Raw genomic sequence first — 18,950 nt, 5'->3', positions numbered from 1 at the left:
TTTCCAGAATGAGGTCCATAAAGAAATGATTTACTGCATCTGGTGCAGAAGAACTTGATTAGCCTGCACAAAACCCAGACCTGAAGCCCAATGAACTGGAATGACGACTTCAAGCCAGACCCCATCGCCCAACATCAGTGCCTGAGCTCACTGATGTACAGGTGCAAATTCCCACATCCAGGTTCCAAAATATAATATAAAGGATTCATAGAGTAGCTTTCCCTAAAAATCTAACAATAAATTTTTCGAAAGACAATTCAGTAAAATGTTTGACCTTACCTCCCTGGGTCATGCAGTCCATGGGCAAAGATTTCAGGGGGCTGATTTGTGCTGTTGAAATAGGGGTTGTTTCTGGGTATAGAGTAAGGGGTGCTACAGCAATCTGTGTCCACATCCACCCGAAGGACAGATCCTGTGAAATCACTAAGGCAGAAAAACACTCCATTGAAAATATTTATATCACTATTCAATATTGCCTGATTTATTACAGCTATAAGCATTCAATACTTACCTCAGCCCATCCATCTCCTCCATATCGTCCAAAGTGATCATGCCATCACCTAAAAAGATGTGCAGAAGCCCATCAGGGCCAAAGAGGAGCTGCCCTCCCAGATGCTTTCGGTGGAGCTCAGCTACTTCCATTAAAACCTGAGTGGTCCTTGTGTCCACCTGGTTTGGGTTTTTCCTAAAACCAAATATTAAAACATATATATTTAAACCAAAATCCATCAATCCATCTATTTTCTGACCTGCTAGGGTTCGAAAAAAAAAAAAAAACTCTATCCGAGTGTAGAAAATGGAAAACTAAATACATTTAAATACAAAAATGAATTAATATATATATATATATATATATATATATATATAGTTTCAAATTATATTTATTGATTTAATAGTTTAATGATTATTCACTAAAAATCAGTAAATAAAATGACTGGTTATTTTGGCATTAGAAAGGCTAATTTACAAAATGTATACTTTAGCGGGTTTGTTAATGCTGGGTATTTTGCATAGCAGCTGGGGAGCTGAAAACAATCAGAATAGATGTCAGCCTTTGTGATAATTCTATGTTGTGATTACATTTCTCTATAAAACATCCATCACTGTAAGTCAAAGCATTTCATGAGGAGCTCGGCTCCAAAACCGCACGGAAAACAAACATTACGCATGCCCCTCCATATGTGAAGTGTTTGATCCAAGGCCGTAACCACAAATTGACATTGGGGTAGGGCAGGGTTTTGTCCCTAACAGATCCCCCCCCCCCTTTTTTGTTTTGCCTTTTGAAATATCAAGGCAGACAGTTTGACAATATCTGAATACGAGGAAGGACACATCCCCCCATTGTCCATGATGGTTACGGCTCAGGTTAGTAACCTCTATGCTTAGTCAGATTTTGATTGGTTTCTCATTACCTGGACACAGTGTACTCGACTACACGAAGAATGTGGTCGTGTGGTCCGATAGCCCAGCGCTCTTGGTTGGTCGTGTAGGAGACATAGAGCTTTCCATTTTTCTTATAATTGGGGTGGAATGCAAGGCTTAGCAAGCCCCTTTCATCTCCTCCCTGCAAGTCAGATGGGGTACACAAAAAATCCAGAAGTTAATTATGCCCCTTTTTTAGATTGGGCTGGGCTGCAAAAAGCTAAAGCCGAGGCTCCCCATGTCCCCCTCTCTCTCTTCTTTTCCCTAAGCCTTTCTCCATCTCGGTCTCTCTCCATATGGGGGCCAGTTACCCCATGCCCTCTTGCCCCCTTGCTTTTTTTTCTTACCCCCCTCCCCCCTGCCCCTCCTTGGCTACTGCATTACAAACGATTATAAAACATTTGACTTCAAGCAACCCCCCCCAACACCCACCTTTTCACCAACCAACGATCGCTTGGTTATAGGTGCTTGTATTTGGGGCCAGGCTCCTCTGGGATGCCCAGGTCCTCTTTGCGGCCTCCATTGTGCAAGTGATTTGTGTGTGTAATCTTTGGGGGATATCCGTGAATGTAGTGCCGAGGGCTGAAACAATTCATTAGCTCGCTCGCAGTTCATAGAGAGCACAAAAGTCCAGGATTCCTTTTGCCCCCCATCCACCCTCTTCCCTCTCTCTTTTTTATTTTTAAACCCGTGCAAAATTTGAGAGAAGCAAGAAAATGAATGGGCAGAAAAAGAAAAAAAATACAACACTCCCACTGTCTTGGCAACAAGTTATAAAACATTGAAATTGCTTGTGTAATAGGTAAAACTTCTCATCCCGGAGGCTACTACATGAGTTGTCACTACTCTGGTGGTCCATTCATCATAACCCGTTGTAATAAGCAGCTATGTCGCTTTAGTTCCAGGGGAAAGTAATAATGTTGGGCTTTACACCCTTTCATCTTTCTAACTTTGTTTTCCTTCTGGCAACGCAAATGAACTGAATGAACAGATTGCTAAGCATACGCCTCATGAATGAACCAATGAATAAATGAATGAACAAACGGGTTTGAGGCAATTCCCTGAAAAATGATTATGATTTAATGCTTTGGGATAAGACGTAATGCCAGTTTAATTACAGCACATACACTAACAATTTAGTGATATTGGCTGTCAAATAAGTAAACAAATAGAGTTTTCATGAAATTAGCTGGCTGTGCCATCTCTGCGGCATTCCTTTTGGATTTCTCACAGGAATTCAGCAAAGAGAGGTCTTCTGTGGATTGCTTAACGGTGTGGTTCAGCTCCCAGTACACGCCAAAACATACAGATCATAAATTGGTCAGAGCAACTCTGTTGGGCTGTGCTGAAGTAATCTAATTCGAATAGGCTTCAAGTGCTAGCGCTCCATCTCCGGAATGCTCTGGAGGAATTTGAATTGGATGTGTAGGGACATGAATAATAACACTCAGGAGGACGCTTTAGTAGACCACAAAGAATGAAATCACAAGCAAAACTTTGTGGTACCCATTAAATGTCTGTTCTACATTAGTCAAACACAAAATGAGGTTGGGTTGAGTTAATAGCAGGTTGATATCATATATCCATGCTCTGCTTTTTCAAATGAAAAGTTCTTCCTTTCTCCAAAAACTCCAGCTCAACATGTTGGACTCCTGATGCACTGACCTAAATCCCAAAACAAACACAGAGGGAGCAGGTCAAGTTAAGAATTCCAGAGAGTCTTGGATCTCAGACCAGGGACCACCAAAGAACATAATTAGCTGAAATATTACCTTTTGCTAATGATCACTCCTTCAACAAGTAGGCACAAAAAAAACTTATTTTTCCAGGCCTGTTCCTCTGGGTACTACCAAAAACTTAATTAAGAGAAGACAAACTTCATGATATTCTCCCTCCATCCATCATAGCAGATGCAGGGCTACGTGTACAAGCCTCTGCTTAGTTGCAACACTTGTACATATTATTCCACTGTAGCAGCCACAAGAACTTTTCTTAGACATTCCATCAGGGCAACCTTGCAGCATGCATATATCGACAGGAACAGTTCAGCTCCAAAATCTTGCTTCAAAACTTCATGGTCAGAGGTTCTACACTATGTTATTGTTAGCATTCTGCACATTGCCTGTTGCTTTGACAGCACAAAGATTAGGTTGTAACAGCTTCTTGAAAAGAATGCTAGTGAGAATACATCGGGATCAGTTGTATTCGCAGACAGGAGCATGAAGCACTACCGCCCCCCTCCTGGACCCCCATCCACTCCATCGGCAGCTGCTTGCCTTTCAGTGCTTGATGCATGGCCTGGCTTGCACATTGTTTCTGAGCACCTTTTGATCCTTATTGGCTCAGGCAATCCTACATAAAGAGACATTCCACCCGAGCTGATTGGAGAAAAACAATGCGTGCCTACCTCAAAGGCAATCTGAAATGCTCACACTAATTCAGAGCTCCATTTAGTTCAACACAATGAATCCCAAGACCCAAGTCAAATCCCCCTCCTCCACCTGTTAACACACATTAATCCTGTGACAGTGCTGAAGTGAGGATCGCTCACTTTCAAGCGGTGAAAAGAGCAGATCGAATTGTAGGATAACATTCACTTATTGCAGCGGCAGCTCTCTGGAGCAATCCACAAATCTTCTGAATGACTCCATCACAGGTGCTCATCCTGTCTCGGGGGTCCTTGCGAAGTCAAAACCTCGGCCAGGAAGCTATGTTAGATGACAGCTAAGCAGAGGCCGTTTCTCAAAGAGAACTGTTCAAAGAGTCAAAGGACGAGAGAGGAAAAGGTCCATTTGTCAAAGCTAGGATACTTCTTTTTTGACAGAGTCGAGAGCCCTCCTGCTCGTCGAGCTGAAAGAGCTCAACAGCTGTGCGTGTCAAGTGACAGAGTGCACAACATGCTGTGATCTATTTGCTTCAGCAAGAAATAGTTTTTTGCAGCTGGACCCCTTGAGTTAGTTGATACACCACAATGGAACTCTGCTCACATTGCATACAGATGTCTTCTTCACTATGTCTAGCAAGGACAACAACAAAGCGGTACCATACTTGTGTACCTATCACGTCAACACAAACTGAATCAGGGCTCTTTCACACAAATAGTTTAGAAGATAAACACTTTAGGGTGCTGAAATCCTATGCTTCAGAATCGCTGTATGACTTTTTTTTGGCAACTGGAACAAGGTAAATAGTTTACAAAATATCCCAAAATAGATAACTGGTAGTTAACTATTTAAGCACCCCCGCTGATAGCACTCTTACTTTGTTGAAACCAATCAGACTGGTGCAGGGTTGCGCTTGAAGACAGCCACAGATGTGAGAGTGTAATAAAGTAGTCTGCAATAAATCAAATAGGACCACAGACCTACAACATGCTTCCACAGTAGCCAGTGCAATCCACCTAGCTAGATCTATGCAGCAGAAACCAAGAAGGCAAACCTTCTCTGGGTCAAAACCAATAAGGTGTTTGATCCATGACACTTTCTTTGGAAGATCTGAATTGAGAAAACTGGGTCAGTGACAGTGTCTACGATAAAGAAAATAACAAAATAAAAAAATCTTTCTAAAAATCAAATGACCAAGCTCTAAGTAATGTGCTCTTTGCATGCATGTTGGTTTTGTACGGTTTTAAAAAATGTATAATAAAACATTTCAGTGACTCTAAAAATTTCATGCAGTGTAACTATAAAGTAAAAGGTAATATTTTTCTTACATTTTGAATGAATGTTTTTTTCTATAGTTTGTATTTTTTTAAATAGCATGAATTATTATTGGATCAATATCAAAAAGGTAAAATAATCCCATTTTAAGAGATTTATTGACCTTGAAACAGTCATAAGTGTCTGAAAGTGTCCTCTTATATAATTTCCTGTTTTTTCTGCATGTTTCTGCTGGTTGGTGACACCAAGTTACTTTGATCTGGTGGACAAATGTCTGTTCAAATGTTTTTTTTGTTTTAAATAACTGCAATAAATACCAATTAAAAGGTTTTCTTATTTATGTTATTAGGACATTTATACTTTATGACCCCCAAGATATATGAATTTGAATGAATTTTAATTAAGAAATTAAAACCATGCCATTATAGACGATGTGTATTTAAGTCATTGCATGTTTTATCAATACATCTGGACAAATAAAAAAGGGGGAACTGATCCACCTGTGATAAAAAAATAAAAATAAAAATAAAAACATCATAAAGGTGGTAAGAATAAAGGGAATGGGAGATGATCAGTAGTGTCTCTGCATTTCAATACAAAACTTCTGTCAGCAATTGGAGAAGCACAAGTAGCATAGAATATTTGATAATGTCACACAGTTTGTGTGCATGTGTGAGTGACTGAAGAGATACGGTTTCATCAGAGAACACCCACGGCGCTCTGGGAGACTCCCTTCAGTAGACAGAGCATTGTTTCCAAGCAGTTTGTCTTAACTGGCAGTAAGGGGATTGAAGGAGATACAGAACATTAGAATCAAAGTCATGATAAAACACTATCATCCCCCTTCATGCCCAAGTCGGATCCCAGTGGGTCTCCAGGCCTTCCATAGGCACAAAGGCCACATGTCCTGTTGATGCTCTGAGTAAACACAGACGACTTGGAATGATAACGACTAAACTTGACAGAATGGCACTCTTGGGGTCTGCCGGGGCTCTATCGTACTCTAATTGTCATAATGATTGCTTTATCCACAACCAATTATGTTTAATGATGATAAGGCACATTGGGGTTCTTTCCTGTGGGGCTGTTGCATGTTGAGTCCATAATTGCTATTTCTCCTTTTATAAGTGAAGCAACGCGAGGTATGCAATATACATAAACTTCCTGTCAAAAAGCAGGTCTCTTCCTACATCTCCGGACACTTGCTAAACAAAATTCTCTCGAATTACAAAATGCTTCAGTTCTTGTGGGGGCAGATAAACATCTGTTGTGACACATGCCAAAACTACCACTGACAGACATGCATGTAAGCGAATGCTACAGCTGGCAACATTTCAGCTTTTCTCACTGATCCTCAACTATCAAACACAAGGTTTCCTCTGCTGGCAGTCAGGTTGACAGCAAGCAAACCACACACATAGCAGCCCACATACAGAATACATTTGTATAATAATACCATTTTTGTGCCAACACTATTTTTAGCGTCAGTATCACCCTCCATTCAGGTTTTGATTTGTGGTGGGAGGAGAGGAAAAATGGAAATAAATCCATAGAAGTTGTAACTGTGCTCCTTAAAGATTCTATTCTGTTAGGGTGCTTTGTTTCTCCCACCTCGGCTTGATCTGAGAAGGTGCCAAACCAAAATGATGAACAACAGATCTTCCAGGTTTCAGCAAGGCTTCGTGATTTATGTGAGACAGACTTCTCTGATAGTGGGAGGTCAGGCTGCATGAATATCAAATAGGAGTTAGTTCCTCTTCAGAGGCAGATATGTCAGCAATGTTGGGCGTGAAAACGGTAACATTTTGAAATTTACCAAAAATATACCATTATTGGCATCCCTAACAAAAATACTTAAAATAATATACCAATCCATCGGGATATGATTTGGACAAAAAACAGTCTCCTGATAAATGAATGGCACTGTATCATCTCAAATGTGCACTTTTGTCATTTTTGGTTTAGCTGCATTAGCTGAAGTGGAATTTGTCTTTTTATGATCAGAGTGAAACAAATCATTAGATTTAGTCAGACTAAATGATTGGAGAAGTCCAGTATTTGACACAAAAGAGAAGTTATTTTGGCATTTTGATTGAACATTGTGAACATTATGAAGTCAAAAAAAAAAGATGAACAAAGGAAAGCATATATTGTACAAAATACGAGCTGTAATATGTATTTACAAAATAGATGTGAATTTTAATTTCATGCTGACTTTATGCCTTTTATAGAAATTCAGCTCTATTCACAGTAAGCAATTTTTTTGTGTCTTTTAAAATAAAACGTGTCCAAAAACAAGGTTTTTACCAAGAATAAGGAAGGAAATCAAGTATATATTGTATTATTTCAAATTTGTTTCTCTAAAAAAGCTTTGAAAGTGTTTTTCAGCTCAATGATGAGACTGGAATCTTAATCTGATTACTGTAAATACATTTCCTATTTGTTTCCATATATATAATTCTTCTTAATGAAAAAACAAATCAAGTATATAAAACATTGCCAGTCCAGCAAACTGATAAAACCTCAATGGCAACAAACAAAAGCTTTCGCTTACCTTTATGCCGCTTTGGACCAGCTTATGAATGTCCAGAAAAGGCTCTTTCAAAAGCTCCATGTCATGTGTTAGGACACGGACAAAGCCTTCCTTCTCCAAAATAAAAAGCCGCTGTGATCCATCCCCACAATGCACCACACCAACAGGCTGTTGAAGACCACTAAGGATCTCCTGAGTGCAGTAGCAGTTGTGTTTATGTTTTCTGTAGGAAAAGAATGGAAAGATTAAAAAATTTAGATGGGTAAGTTTATGCATCAGGCTTTTAAGTTGTTGTCTTAAGTTTTTTGTTTTTGTACAGAAAACAGTAGAACTGTATAAGTTTAATCGTTATAAACAAGTTTATTACAGTTAGGAACAGAACATAATATTTTCTGCTTGACAGACTGGTTTGGGAGTTGACTGAATAAAACGCCACAGGAGAAGTTCATTTAACATAGTCAGAACTCAGAAGATAGGGGCTCTCAAGCTGTGAAACAAGTGTTCCATGAACCACAAATCACATTTGATGTGGGGACACGCCAACTCACATTATGCCTTAAATAAAACAAGGGCATCAGCAATGTGGGTGCTCCTGTTAACAATCAGTCTTAGAGGGATTTTCCATAGATGTAATAGGGGGTGAACTGGCAGCAAATGTATGTCTGACATCTTGTGCCTGAGCTGTAGAATAACGTCAGTCTGACGTGTTTGCAGTGACTGTGCCTGATCAGATATGCTGCTTTACTGGCCCTTCGCATTGGGAGGTCCGATGAAGAATTATGACGTTCATTTACGATGGCTGTGGGTTCAGAGACTTCTCAAAACAGCTTGTCAATATTTGCCTCAGAAATTCACTATCAGAATTATCCAATTAACTACTACAGCATGAAGGGTTTGAGAAATTATAGTTGCGAGAAAAAGGAAACACGAAATGCTAGTAACAACATAACTTGCAACCATAGTTGGCTAACAATGTTTTTTGAGTCCTACAGGTGGTCTTGTTGACTACACATACGAGTCCATCATTGTAAGTTGTAAGACTTTTCCTAATACTAATATGAGGTTACAATCAACAGGATATTCAGCTATGGGCTAAAATCAGAGCCAGTCCCAGATGACATCCCTAGCTATGTCCTGTCTCAAATGGTCAAAGCCCTCTGGCTGTCCTCAACAGCTCATAGTTCCTGCAGTATAAGCACTTTCTTTGTGTTCTTAAAGCTGGCTAATCTCAGTCTGGACACAAAGCTCTGGCTTGGAAAGAGGGGCAATGGACCAGTGAACGAGTACATGCAGGAATGTTGTGACATGGAAGGTTATTCAGGCGTGTTTTGTCTCTAGTGTCCTTGTTGAGGCTGCCCTGATGACCTAGTAGTCGAAGCAGGCTAGTCCTACTGGGCCATGGGACATTAGATGGCTATAAGGAAGCTTCTCTCATGCCTGAATAGGATTGTTTTCACACGCAGATGTCATTACAGGGAATAGCTCACCCAAAAAAATTGAAATTCCGTCATTATTTAATCACCCTCATGTCGCAATGTTACAATGAATGGGAACTGGAACATTCAAGCGACAAAAAGGATGCAAAAGTACCATGAATGTAGTTCATAGAGCTTGTTCACTAGATTCCAAGTCTTCTGAAGTTATACAGTAAAATTTGTCGAACTAAGTCGATATTCACTGATAATCTTCCTTGCTACTGGCTGTTGCTATGGGATTCTTAGCGGAACCAATTAGAACCATTTTTGAATAATTTATACTTGTTTTGTGAACTGGATCAAACGATTCTGACTCAAAATAATAATTTGCTCACAAATCAGACATTGTCACTTATCTTATATACACTAATTGAAGTGCCAAGGAGAGCTAGTACAGTTGTCGAGATGTTTGTGAATACTGACTTAAATCTTTGTTGTTATGACTATGAGCAGATGAGGTATATCCATATATCCGTATGTATATACATACAGTATATGGTGGGGGGGGGTATGGCATTATAGAGCTTGACAGCCCCATTTTAATTTCATTATATTGAAAAGATTGACCAGGACATTCTTCACAAATTCACCTTTTGTATCTGGAATGACATGAGTAAATAAATATTGACAGATTTGTATTTTCAGGTGAACTATTTCTCTACTGTTCAACAAAGAATGTGTGTGTAAAACTGAATCACGTATACCTGTTAATCACTTCTATTTTTTCATCTAACAGGTAGTTGGAATCTCTGCGCAGTTGCTTTCTGTGAAAATCTGGAAAGCACAGGCCTCCGTCCTTCCTTCCATAGTACTGGCAGAACTCGTCCACGTCAGCTTGGAACAGTTCTAAAAAACACAGACAGACAGACAACTGGTCTCAGCCTGAGACAGACACCACACAGGGTCCATGGATGATGTAATCACCTCCAAAACCAACTGAATCCCCTACAGTCAAAGCTGTACTCGAGTCAAGTATGTCCTCAGCCATCAGACGGCTTATTGTGTGGGCGTTTTGGTGGTGATTCCGGTGCCAAGCTTAATTCCTATCTTGACTATGGTGCATTTATGAAGTATTGAGTCTCAAATCAAGACATTTGTTTTTGCCTCTCATATCTGACAAGTGCAAGTCATGGTCATTCATATGGGTCCAGACTCCAGACCTTTAACCATTTGTTAAAAACGGTCATATTTGACAGAGCCACAATGATACACACTTCTGGGTGCTACAATTATGTGATGGTTGAACCACAGTGAGGTATTACAAACCGCTTCAGACATGTGTGGTCCGTATGTGGAAAGTTTGTGAGTTTAATTAAACCCAAAAATGCCAAACGCTCAGTCTGTATCTCCTTTGCTGTTATATCTTTCAGCAAAAACTTGCAGGTCAAATCCAAATAAATGATAAGTACACACCCAAACTGATTGATTATATTTAAGAGATTAAGTTTGCTTGCTTACCTTCACGGAAAACACCCTTATTTATTTCTCCAATCGTAGCCAAAATAAATTCACCATAATTTACACATCTAGAGTTGAGGAATGTGCAATGAAAATTCGGAAAATTGACTGTGTGGCAATTAAATCGAAGTCGGTTTCTAGGAACCTTTTGGCTGAATGAGCAGCACGACAACAAGAAGAGAGAACAGGACTCGGTTTGGCAGCTGCTGTGACCTAAAAACCTCACTGATATGGTTACCACCTTAGCTTAGCCCTCCCATGGGGAGAAGCAGAGCAAATACAGCAGTGATAGAAACACAAACACCCTCCTCTCCTTCCTTTCATCTCCATTGAGCCCCCCATGCCACTTGATGAAGGGGGCTGCATGTGGGAGGGAAGCAACAGCACCAACAACAGAGGTGATAGGATATCCCTAAACATCTAAACACAACAGTGAGATCAAACACACACACACACACACACACACACACACACACACACACACACATACACACAACCACCACCTCCACTCACACTGCCATACCACCCACACACAAACCGCAGTGGTTATCTTGGGCCTGCTGGTGTGAGTGGTAAGGGTCTGGGAGTTGTTGTCAATAGCAGTTGAGAGGTCAGAATCTTTATGTAGTTCCCACACTTTTGAACCTCCATGATTTTCTGTATCCTTTCATGTCCATATTTCATATCGATGGATAAAATAAAATATATATATTTTTTTTTTAATTCAGACTATTTACTATATTTCAGACTTATGTGGGAACCAGTTCAAACTATTTTGATTCAACAATTGTTATTACAAAATCATTTGAAATCATTATTTATAAAGACCAAATCATTTCTAAGCGTTAGAGAATTTATTTTTTAAATAAACTTGGTTTTTCATGACATTTTTTTTTTCTACATCCATGGTTCCCTGAAGAACCTTAAATGCAGTATTTCCAATGGACAGAGGGTTCCTTGTAATGAAAAAGGCTTATTCAGATTATTAAAATGTTCTTTACACTAAGAAGAAAATGGTTCTTTTGGAACAGAAGAACTGTTCGCTGAAAGGTTCTTTGGGAAACCCAAAATGGTTCTTCTATTGTATCGCAAAAACCCCTTTTGTATTCTTTTTTTCGAGAGTGTGGGAAACTCTTTATGTCTCCGTTATATCTATGAGGTCATGGGGATCAAAACAAAAAAAGTGTCTGCTGATGTGGGGTTTGAATATTATCTTCTCAAAACTACTTTTTGGTGGCAATATCTGCAACAGGTCAAGTCTTAACCTCCCAACCTCTAATTTGATTAGATTTTGTGTTATCCAGTTAAGCTATAACATTCCTGAATATTTTAGATGTTAAAATCTAACCTTATTTAACCAAACCAATTCAAATTTTAATCTTCACCAAATCAAATAAGATCAACACATTAAACAGACAACTGTAAAATGAATATCTGGAACTGAAATGTTTCTCCTTAATCTCAGGGAACTGAAAGCAAACAGCATGAAATTATGAAGGCACTTTGATTACTGTTGAAAACCATTGTGCAATCACGGTCTAAAAAACATGGTTATAAAATATGGATAGAAATGAATCACATGAACTGAAAGGACTGTCTAATTTGAACAATTTATAACTTCCCTAAACATGGCGAAAACACTGTGCGGCCTCAACTACGGTCTCAGCCCCTCCACAACATGCTCTAGTTTTATTGTACTGGCCTACAAAAAACAGGACAGAGAGAAAGAGACTCCACATCATCAGCACTATAGTTATACTTCCATCTGGTTATCTTCCAAAGCAACCTGGGTGGCCACCCAAAGCACTTGACATCTTGATGCACTTCAGCAGTTTTACATATACACAACCTTTGTAGAAAAATAAATGTGTCATTCGTCACCACATATGCTGATTTGGGAGGGGGAGAGGAGAGGGGGTAGAGTCTTTTGGCCCCAGCTCCTGTTCTCAGAGTCTTTACCACTATTTTTTCTCTCTCTCTCTTTCCCATACGCTTACTCCCTCTACAAAGAGTCGCAACAGACAGCACACCCTTATTTATCTGTTTAGCAGAGGAAGACTGTAAGGTAAACTGTATGAATAAAATGTCTCATTTTTGTCGGTCTATTCGCATTTCCGTGGGTGCGTATGTGCGTGTGGCTTGCGTTTGCTCTCTGTTTGCATATCGGCCCCCATCTAATCTGTTATGGCTGCGCTGATAGGAAGAAGATTTGGTCTGGCGGCCAGCTTTTGCATACCATTCCATCTGATGGAATGCATCATGCAGCGAATGTTGCAACACTATAGAGCAGCTATTGGATGTTTGCTCCTGATGTCATTCGTGTTTGGGAGAAAATACAAACCTCATGATTGCTTAGAGCTTTTCAGGTCTTCAGACTCCTCCCCACTGCCATCTGCCCCCCCCTATGTTTCAGAGGACTTAATGTTTGTCTTTTCATTGAACGTAGGCTGCCACCAAGAAAAACAAACTGATTATGTGAGCATTGCCTTGAACAGGCCTCGTTTTCCGTTGCACCCTGTAAAGTGTGTGTCGTGTGAGGTGTGCGTGTCAGTCATGTCTAGACCATAGTCAGACTGCGCACACACACGCACATAAACGCCAAACACATCTTGGCAGGCTGTGTTGACGTAAAATAAGATGCTTGCCAAAGGACTGAAGGGAAGAAACAGGTCATAAAATCATTCATTTACAGCTAAATTTTTTATAACTTTTTTTTGGGTGTTTCTGAGCTCTTCATTTAGTTTGTCACAACTTATTTATTTGAAATATCACATTTTTATCATTTATATTTCTATAATACCAATTATTTAAGGCCTTTTGTGATGTTCAAGTCAATGCAAAGTTTAAAAAAGAAAGAAAGAAACAGCAACAAGTGGTTTATTGAATAGCATTTCTTGAACATCAGAAGCTCTCCGTTACAAAGTAATTTTGCTGTGCAAGAGCTGTCACGGGTATTTAGATTTCTCCCACAATGCGACTTTACGGTCTGATGCATTAACCTGAGGTAATTTGTTCAACTGGACTTAGAATAACTGCAATACAGAAGAGCGATGTTCCTGATGAAGTTACTCATTATCTTTAAATAAAACTCTTGCATTGATCTCGTTTGTTACCTGGTATGTGTCCCCGGCAGGTGTAGTAGAACTCTTGGCAGTAGTCGTGACATAAGCGGGGTAGATCTTGTTCTCTGTGTGGTGCCTTTTCAAGTTTGGGCGAGTGGAAGAGCATCTGGGCATGTGGTGAGCAATGGGCACACTTAATCTCCTCCAGCAGTCTAGAACACTCTGTGTTATTGGTTGAGAAGATCTGAGGAACCAAAAACAACCAGCAAAGGTTAGAACTGTGGTTCTAATGGAATGGCTAATCCAAGTTTCACTCATGCTACAAAGCTGTTCCCATATATTGACTATGTATTGTGTGTGTGTATATATATATATATATATATGTATATATATATATATATATATAATAAAAATCAAACTAGGTGGTTTGACACATTTTTGGAATGTTTTCTCATTAATTGGACGCAATTCACATTCTAAACATCTCTCTTAACAAACACCACACATCCATGTGGACTTGATTTCTCCTGATTTGTTTATTTGAGCTCACAAACAGCAAGCCAAAATTGCACCTCGCATGGCAGCTGAACCCATGCTGGAGCGAACGGACCGAAATGAGGATACTCAAAAATGTTTCTTAAGTCACCAAACAAAAGTAAACAGTAGATTAGGGCCGAGAAAATGAGCAGGCTTATTTATGTAACAAATTAGCTGTAATAAAACAACAATGTAATCTGCTCCCTTCCCTAGACATGCTTGCCTGTGCCGCAGCAGTCTGGTAGACCTCACTCTCTCTGTGTGAGGTCCATGTGTAAACACCAATTTATAGATAGACGGGCACATCATTCCCGTGCTGGTATCAACAAATTAGCAGTCTGTCCAAGTCAATTAGACCAGCACACCCAGCAGACAGCCCACTGCTCTGCGTAGTAAACCATTTTGACAGATTTCTTTGATTTTGATTCTCCAGATTCTTTGGAGTGAATCAAAACCATCTTTGTGGGTGGAAGATAGAACGGTGTCCAAAAAATGTATTGACACCTCCATATGATCCAGAGAGTTTGGAACGTGAATTTTCAAGCGCTCTTCGCTCTCAGTCTCGCAGAGGTTGGTGTGTTAGCCTGGTCTGTGAGTGGCAACTCTCCTGCTTTAAACTGCCCATTGATTTAGTGAGCCATGGACTGGTACATGGTTCATGGAGAGAAGCATTTGTGTGCTCTCAACCATGCACTCTACCCATATGTTGCCGGGATGGGCTCCAATGTTGCCATCACCCTCACCAGCAACAAGAGGACCTTTGTTTTTTTGTGTTTTCCAAAAAATGGCAAAAGTTGTTCAAAGCTGCTTTCAAATCACACCACGGTCTACATTACAGCCTTTTAAGGCCATACGTAGCGACTATCGAAACATGCCAGTGCAAACATGAGGCATATATGAGCTTAAGTCCAACTGTCCAGTACTTATTTAATAGTAGATGTTTTGAAATACTGTGGTTCGGCATGAACCGTCATGACAGTCATGTTTAAATAGTGAAATCTGAGCAGATGTTGGGATTATGCATCACGGCGCACAATATCATTTGTCACTGGAACTGACAGAACAAATGTAAACACAAAGACTCATTTGAAAACAATGGCTCGTCATTTAGCGACAAACAATGAGGGCAACTACAGCTCATAAATTCTCAGTTAGGTGCCAGAAAAAGGTGATCGATGATCAAAGTTACCACAACCGTAAGATTAAACAAACAGGCCATATACCGAATGAATCACCTGACATGATTCACGGAATTCGCAGTTCAGCCACAACTGAGCTAACTTCTCCACAAAACCTGTAAGCTTGTATAAACAGCTTAAGTGAAACCATTTTGGCCCTCTGGGAATTTGTGTAAGTAAGTTTGGTTTGGGGAGCAGGACAACTACTCACTCAAAGGCATTAACTAACACTTGGACAGAGCCAAGAACTGGGGGAGAATGATGTTCTCCAACTTCACCCATTAGTGAAACTAACAAACACAATGGTGTTGTTGTTATTCTTTTGCCATAAGCAAAAAGACTCCGTGTGTGGGCAGTGTAGTGTAGAGGAGGAGATGTCGACTCTTTTTTGTTCCATTCAGCCTTTCTCTTATTTGCATGACTTGAGCAAATTAAATGATGCAATATGGCTTTTTGTCACAAACCGACGTGCGATGCCACCCAGCCGCGCGTATGTCGTTTTGCGGTGGTTGTTTACATGAGAAAAGAGAGCGATTCCTCGGCATAGAATGTGTTCATTGATAAAACTATTGAGGTGAATCCTCTCACGTCTATAGAAAGCCTCAGAAAGGTGCGATACATTGCCGATCGAGAGACATTTTTTCCCCATCTGTTTTATGTAAATTATATCCATCTCTACGAGAAGCACATGCTGTCACTTAAACATCAGCGTGAAAAGTTGCGCGAAACGTCTAATCTACACATACAAACACTTAACTGCAGGAGCACAGTATTCAAGAGCGATTCCGATTTCGGAAACACAATATTGCAGCAATTGAGCATGAAATTAAGTGATTTCATTCATACGCCTCGTGCTGTGCTCGCGGGTCCGAGCACAGCACGAGTCTGAGCGAGAACCTCGGTCCGAGCGGTTTTTAATTGTTTTCTACGTGTTCACGCGCGACGTCTTTAGGCATTGCGAACGATCTTGCCGTGTTTATCAGCGTTTATCAACTTCTCTCTATTACACTGCGCTGCGTGCGTCTTGCTGACCGTTTTTAATGCAAAGCGCCTTCACAGTGCGCATATGCATTCATATGTTCATTATAAAATCAACAAATAATCCACTATATACTGCTGACTGTTGCAAACATCTTAAAATCAATGGCATAACAAAACACACAGGAGAATCACTAGGTCAGTTTGAGGCTACAGGAAGCCTGAACATAGCCTACCCGAGCATCTCTCCGATGGAGGATCTGATACGGAGCTCTTCTGGACGGACAGCAGGACACGCGAGGATAGAGCCTGTGACAAACCTCCCCTCCGCCGCTTCCCTCCAGTGACTGTTTTCTCTCCTTCTTCTTCAGGCGTTTCGGCAGACTTCCATCGTAACATCTCCTCCTCCTTGGACTTAATTCTCCTTTCTCGTCGAATTTCGCATCACTACATTCCCAAAAATTGGCCGCGATGGCCAACAAGAGCACAAATTTCAAATGCATCATTTTCAGAGGGATTAAACCAAAAGCGGAACACGCGACTGTTCAGAAATCAGGACTGCTGTATGACAGTCCCCAAGCGTCCAGAAAGTTGTTATAGAATTACTAATTTTGAGCAAGTAATTGCTAATAAAGCAGTTTAATTAAATAATAGTAATAGAACGAAAAAAGAGAAAGCAATTACTATAATAAATTAAGACAAGTGCTGGTTATTATGTTGAAAAAGTGAGAAAAAACATGATACTGTGTTCTAATAAGAAATAAAAAAAATAAAATTAAAAAAAGTAATCGGATTAGGCTATATACAGAAATTGTACGTCTCCTTTCCCAAAAGTTAAATCCCGTTGGTGCACAAAGGTTGATGCGTGTGATCAAAAGTTGCAGTAAGTTGTCTGTTGCATGCTCTTCAGTGCACTCACATGTTTCCTTTCGCTCTTTCCACCTTCTTTTTAACCAGCGCGCGAGAAGGGGAACGCGCACGATGACGTCTATCCAGTCCGGGAACGCGCGTCATCATGTAAGTAAAGTATTATACACACTAAGTGTCATGTTCACGGAAAACAATGTTACATTGCGTTCACTACACATTTTACTGATCGCATGTTTATCCGTATGCATTTGGTCATTACAGTTCAAATATGTTACCTTTTTAATGAATGTAAAATATAGATAAAATTTATATTTTATGTATGATTATATCTTATTCAGTTCTTGTTTATTGCATTATTTCACTGACGAGAGTCACACTGACTTGTCTTTGTGTGTGGTACTGTGGTCTGCCCTATTACTGACCGCAGTTGCTGGAAAGACCACTTTTAATGAACTTCATCCAAAGTCATCATGATGCTTTCCATAATGCCACATGTACTATCAAGACAAATAGAAATGGTATTTAAAAGAAATGCAGAAATGTAAAGACTTTATTTTCCATGTTTAAGAGCTCAATAATGTCTTCTGTTCTCTTTGCATATGTGTGGCTGCTTTTACTTTTCAGCATTTCTTTTTATGCTCAAAAGTGAAAGGAGTACTACTTTTATTTTTTTTGTACACGTTGAAGCTCATGATACAAATTACTAAATTAATTACAAATATACTATAAAGTATTATAAACATGAATAACAATATCACTAAAACACTTAGTATATTATCATTTTATATGAAAGAGTTTTCTTAGTTTTCACTGAACACTTAAAGGGATCAAGAGATTTTTTTTTATTCAAACAACATGGAATAAATTTTGTTCAATATATTTCTTCCATTATTATTTTTTCTCACAGCAAAAATCTGTCTTTTATGCAAATTCAAAGTTCAATATCCTTAGCATTTGCGCTTTAGTTCAAAGTCATGCTGTGGATTTAGATGAAGCAATTGTTATCGAATAGCCTAAATGCAACAAATGAGATTACGTATATCTTTATTTCTCTAATACATTATCTCTCATGTATTGTTTATTTATTTATGCACATGCTTGATTGATTATTTCTATTAGGTGCTCTGTTGGCAATCAGGGGGCTACAGCAGGACAGTTTGTTGATCTGAGTGTCCGACACTCTTACGTTAACAGAGTTGTGAGAATGTCTGGCATTCTTGCTCTTCAGAGGGTTTCTGATAAGACTGAGCCAAATGCAGGACAAGTCCTCTTTTCTTCTCATCTATAGAGAGATCTTCAGATTGCAGGTCCAGAGGGGAATGTCCTCTCTGAACAGACCTCGGTTGCATTAGTTGCAATCAGACGCATTACCGCACCTGTTCATCCTTGGGGGTCCAGCGCTGACCAGAACACTGGCTGATTATCAGCAGAGATCAGGAGTTGCAGGAATCCACAGTGATTGGACTGTTGGGTAATTGTGGAAATGGCCCTGAGCGTTGAACAGCCTGCCACCATATCCAGTCAGGCCTGTTCTGCATTCAGAAGTGAGTCCGTTCTATTTGATCTGTCTCTTTGCACTGCAAAAATCACAATAATTCACATACATGGAGAGGCGAAGCAGAGGTCCTTGAGAGACGGCTTAGACCGGTTTGTGATCAGTCCAGTATTGGTGGGTGGCATAAAGACATGTGCGATACAGCTGTGGTTCGGGTATACATCTGTTCGGAGAGATATAACCCTTCCCATTGTGCAGAAGCTACAATATTCTTCCACTGGCA

At 39.8% G+C, this 18,950-nt stretch overlaps 1 protein-coding gene across 1 annotated transcript in view; it reads right to left on the bottom strand.

Moving 5' to 3' along the window:
- The window catches only part of hhip (hedgehog interacting protein), a 31,558-nt gene extending 14,324 nt beyond the window's left edge, over positions 1-17,234 (bottom strand). Inside the window, exons 1-7 of the mRNA XM_059554272.1 lie at positions 16,539-17,234; positions 13,661-13,853; positions 9,794-9,935; positions 7,636-7,837; positions 1,413-1,564; positions 512-685; positions 280-423 (exon numbers count right to left, since the gene is read on the bottom strand). Coding sequence (XP_059410255.1) covers positions 280-423; positions 512-685; positions 1,413-1,564; positions 7,636-7,837; positions 9,794-9,935; positions 13,661-13,853; positions 16,539-16,808 — 1,277 coding nt within the window. The 5' untranslated portion in view covers positions 16,809-17,234. The remainder of the gene's footprint in view (positions 1-279; positions 424-511; positions 686-1,412; positions 1,565-7,635; positions 7,838-9,793; positions 9,936-13,660; positions 13,854-16,538) is intronic.
- Between the last annotated feature and the right edge of the window lie 1,716 nt (positions 17,235-18,950).

The sequence above is a fragment of the Carassius carassius genome, chromosome 7 (genome assembly GCF_963082965.1).
Source record: "Carassius carassius chromosome 7, fCarCar2.1, whole genome shotgun sequence".
Taxonomy (NCBI): domain Eukaryota; kingdom Metazoa; phylum Chordata; class Actinopteri; order Cypriniformes; family Cyprinidae; genus Carassius; species Carassius carassius.
This window is presented reverse-complemented; position numbering and strand designations above follow the sequence as displayed.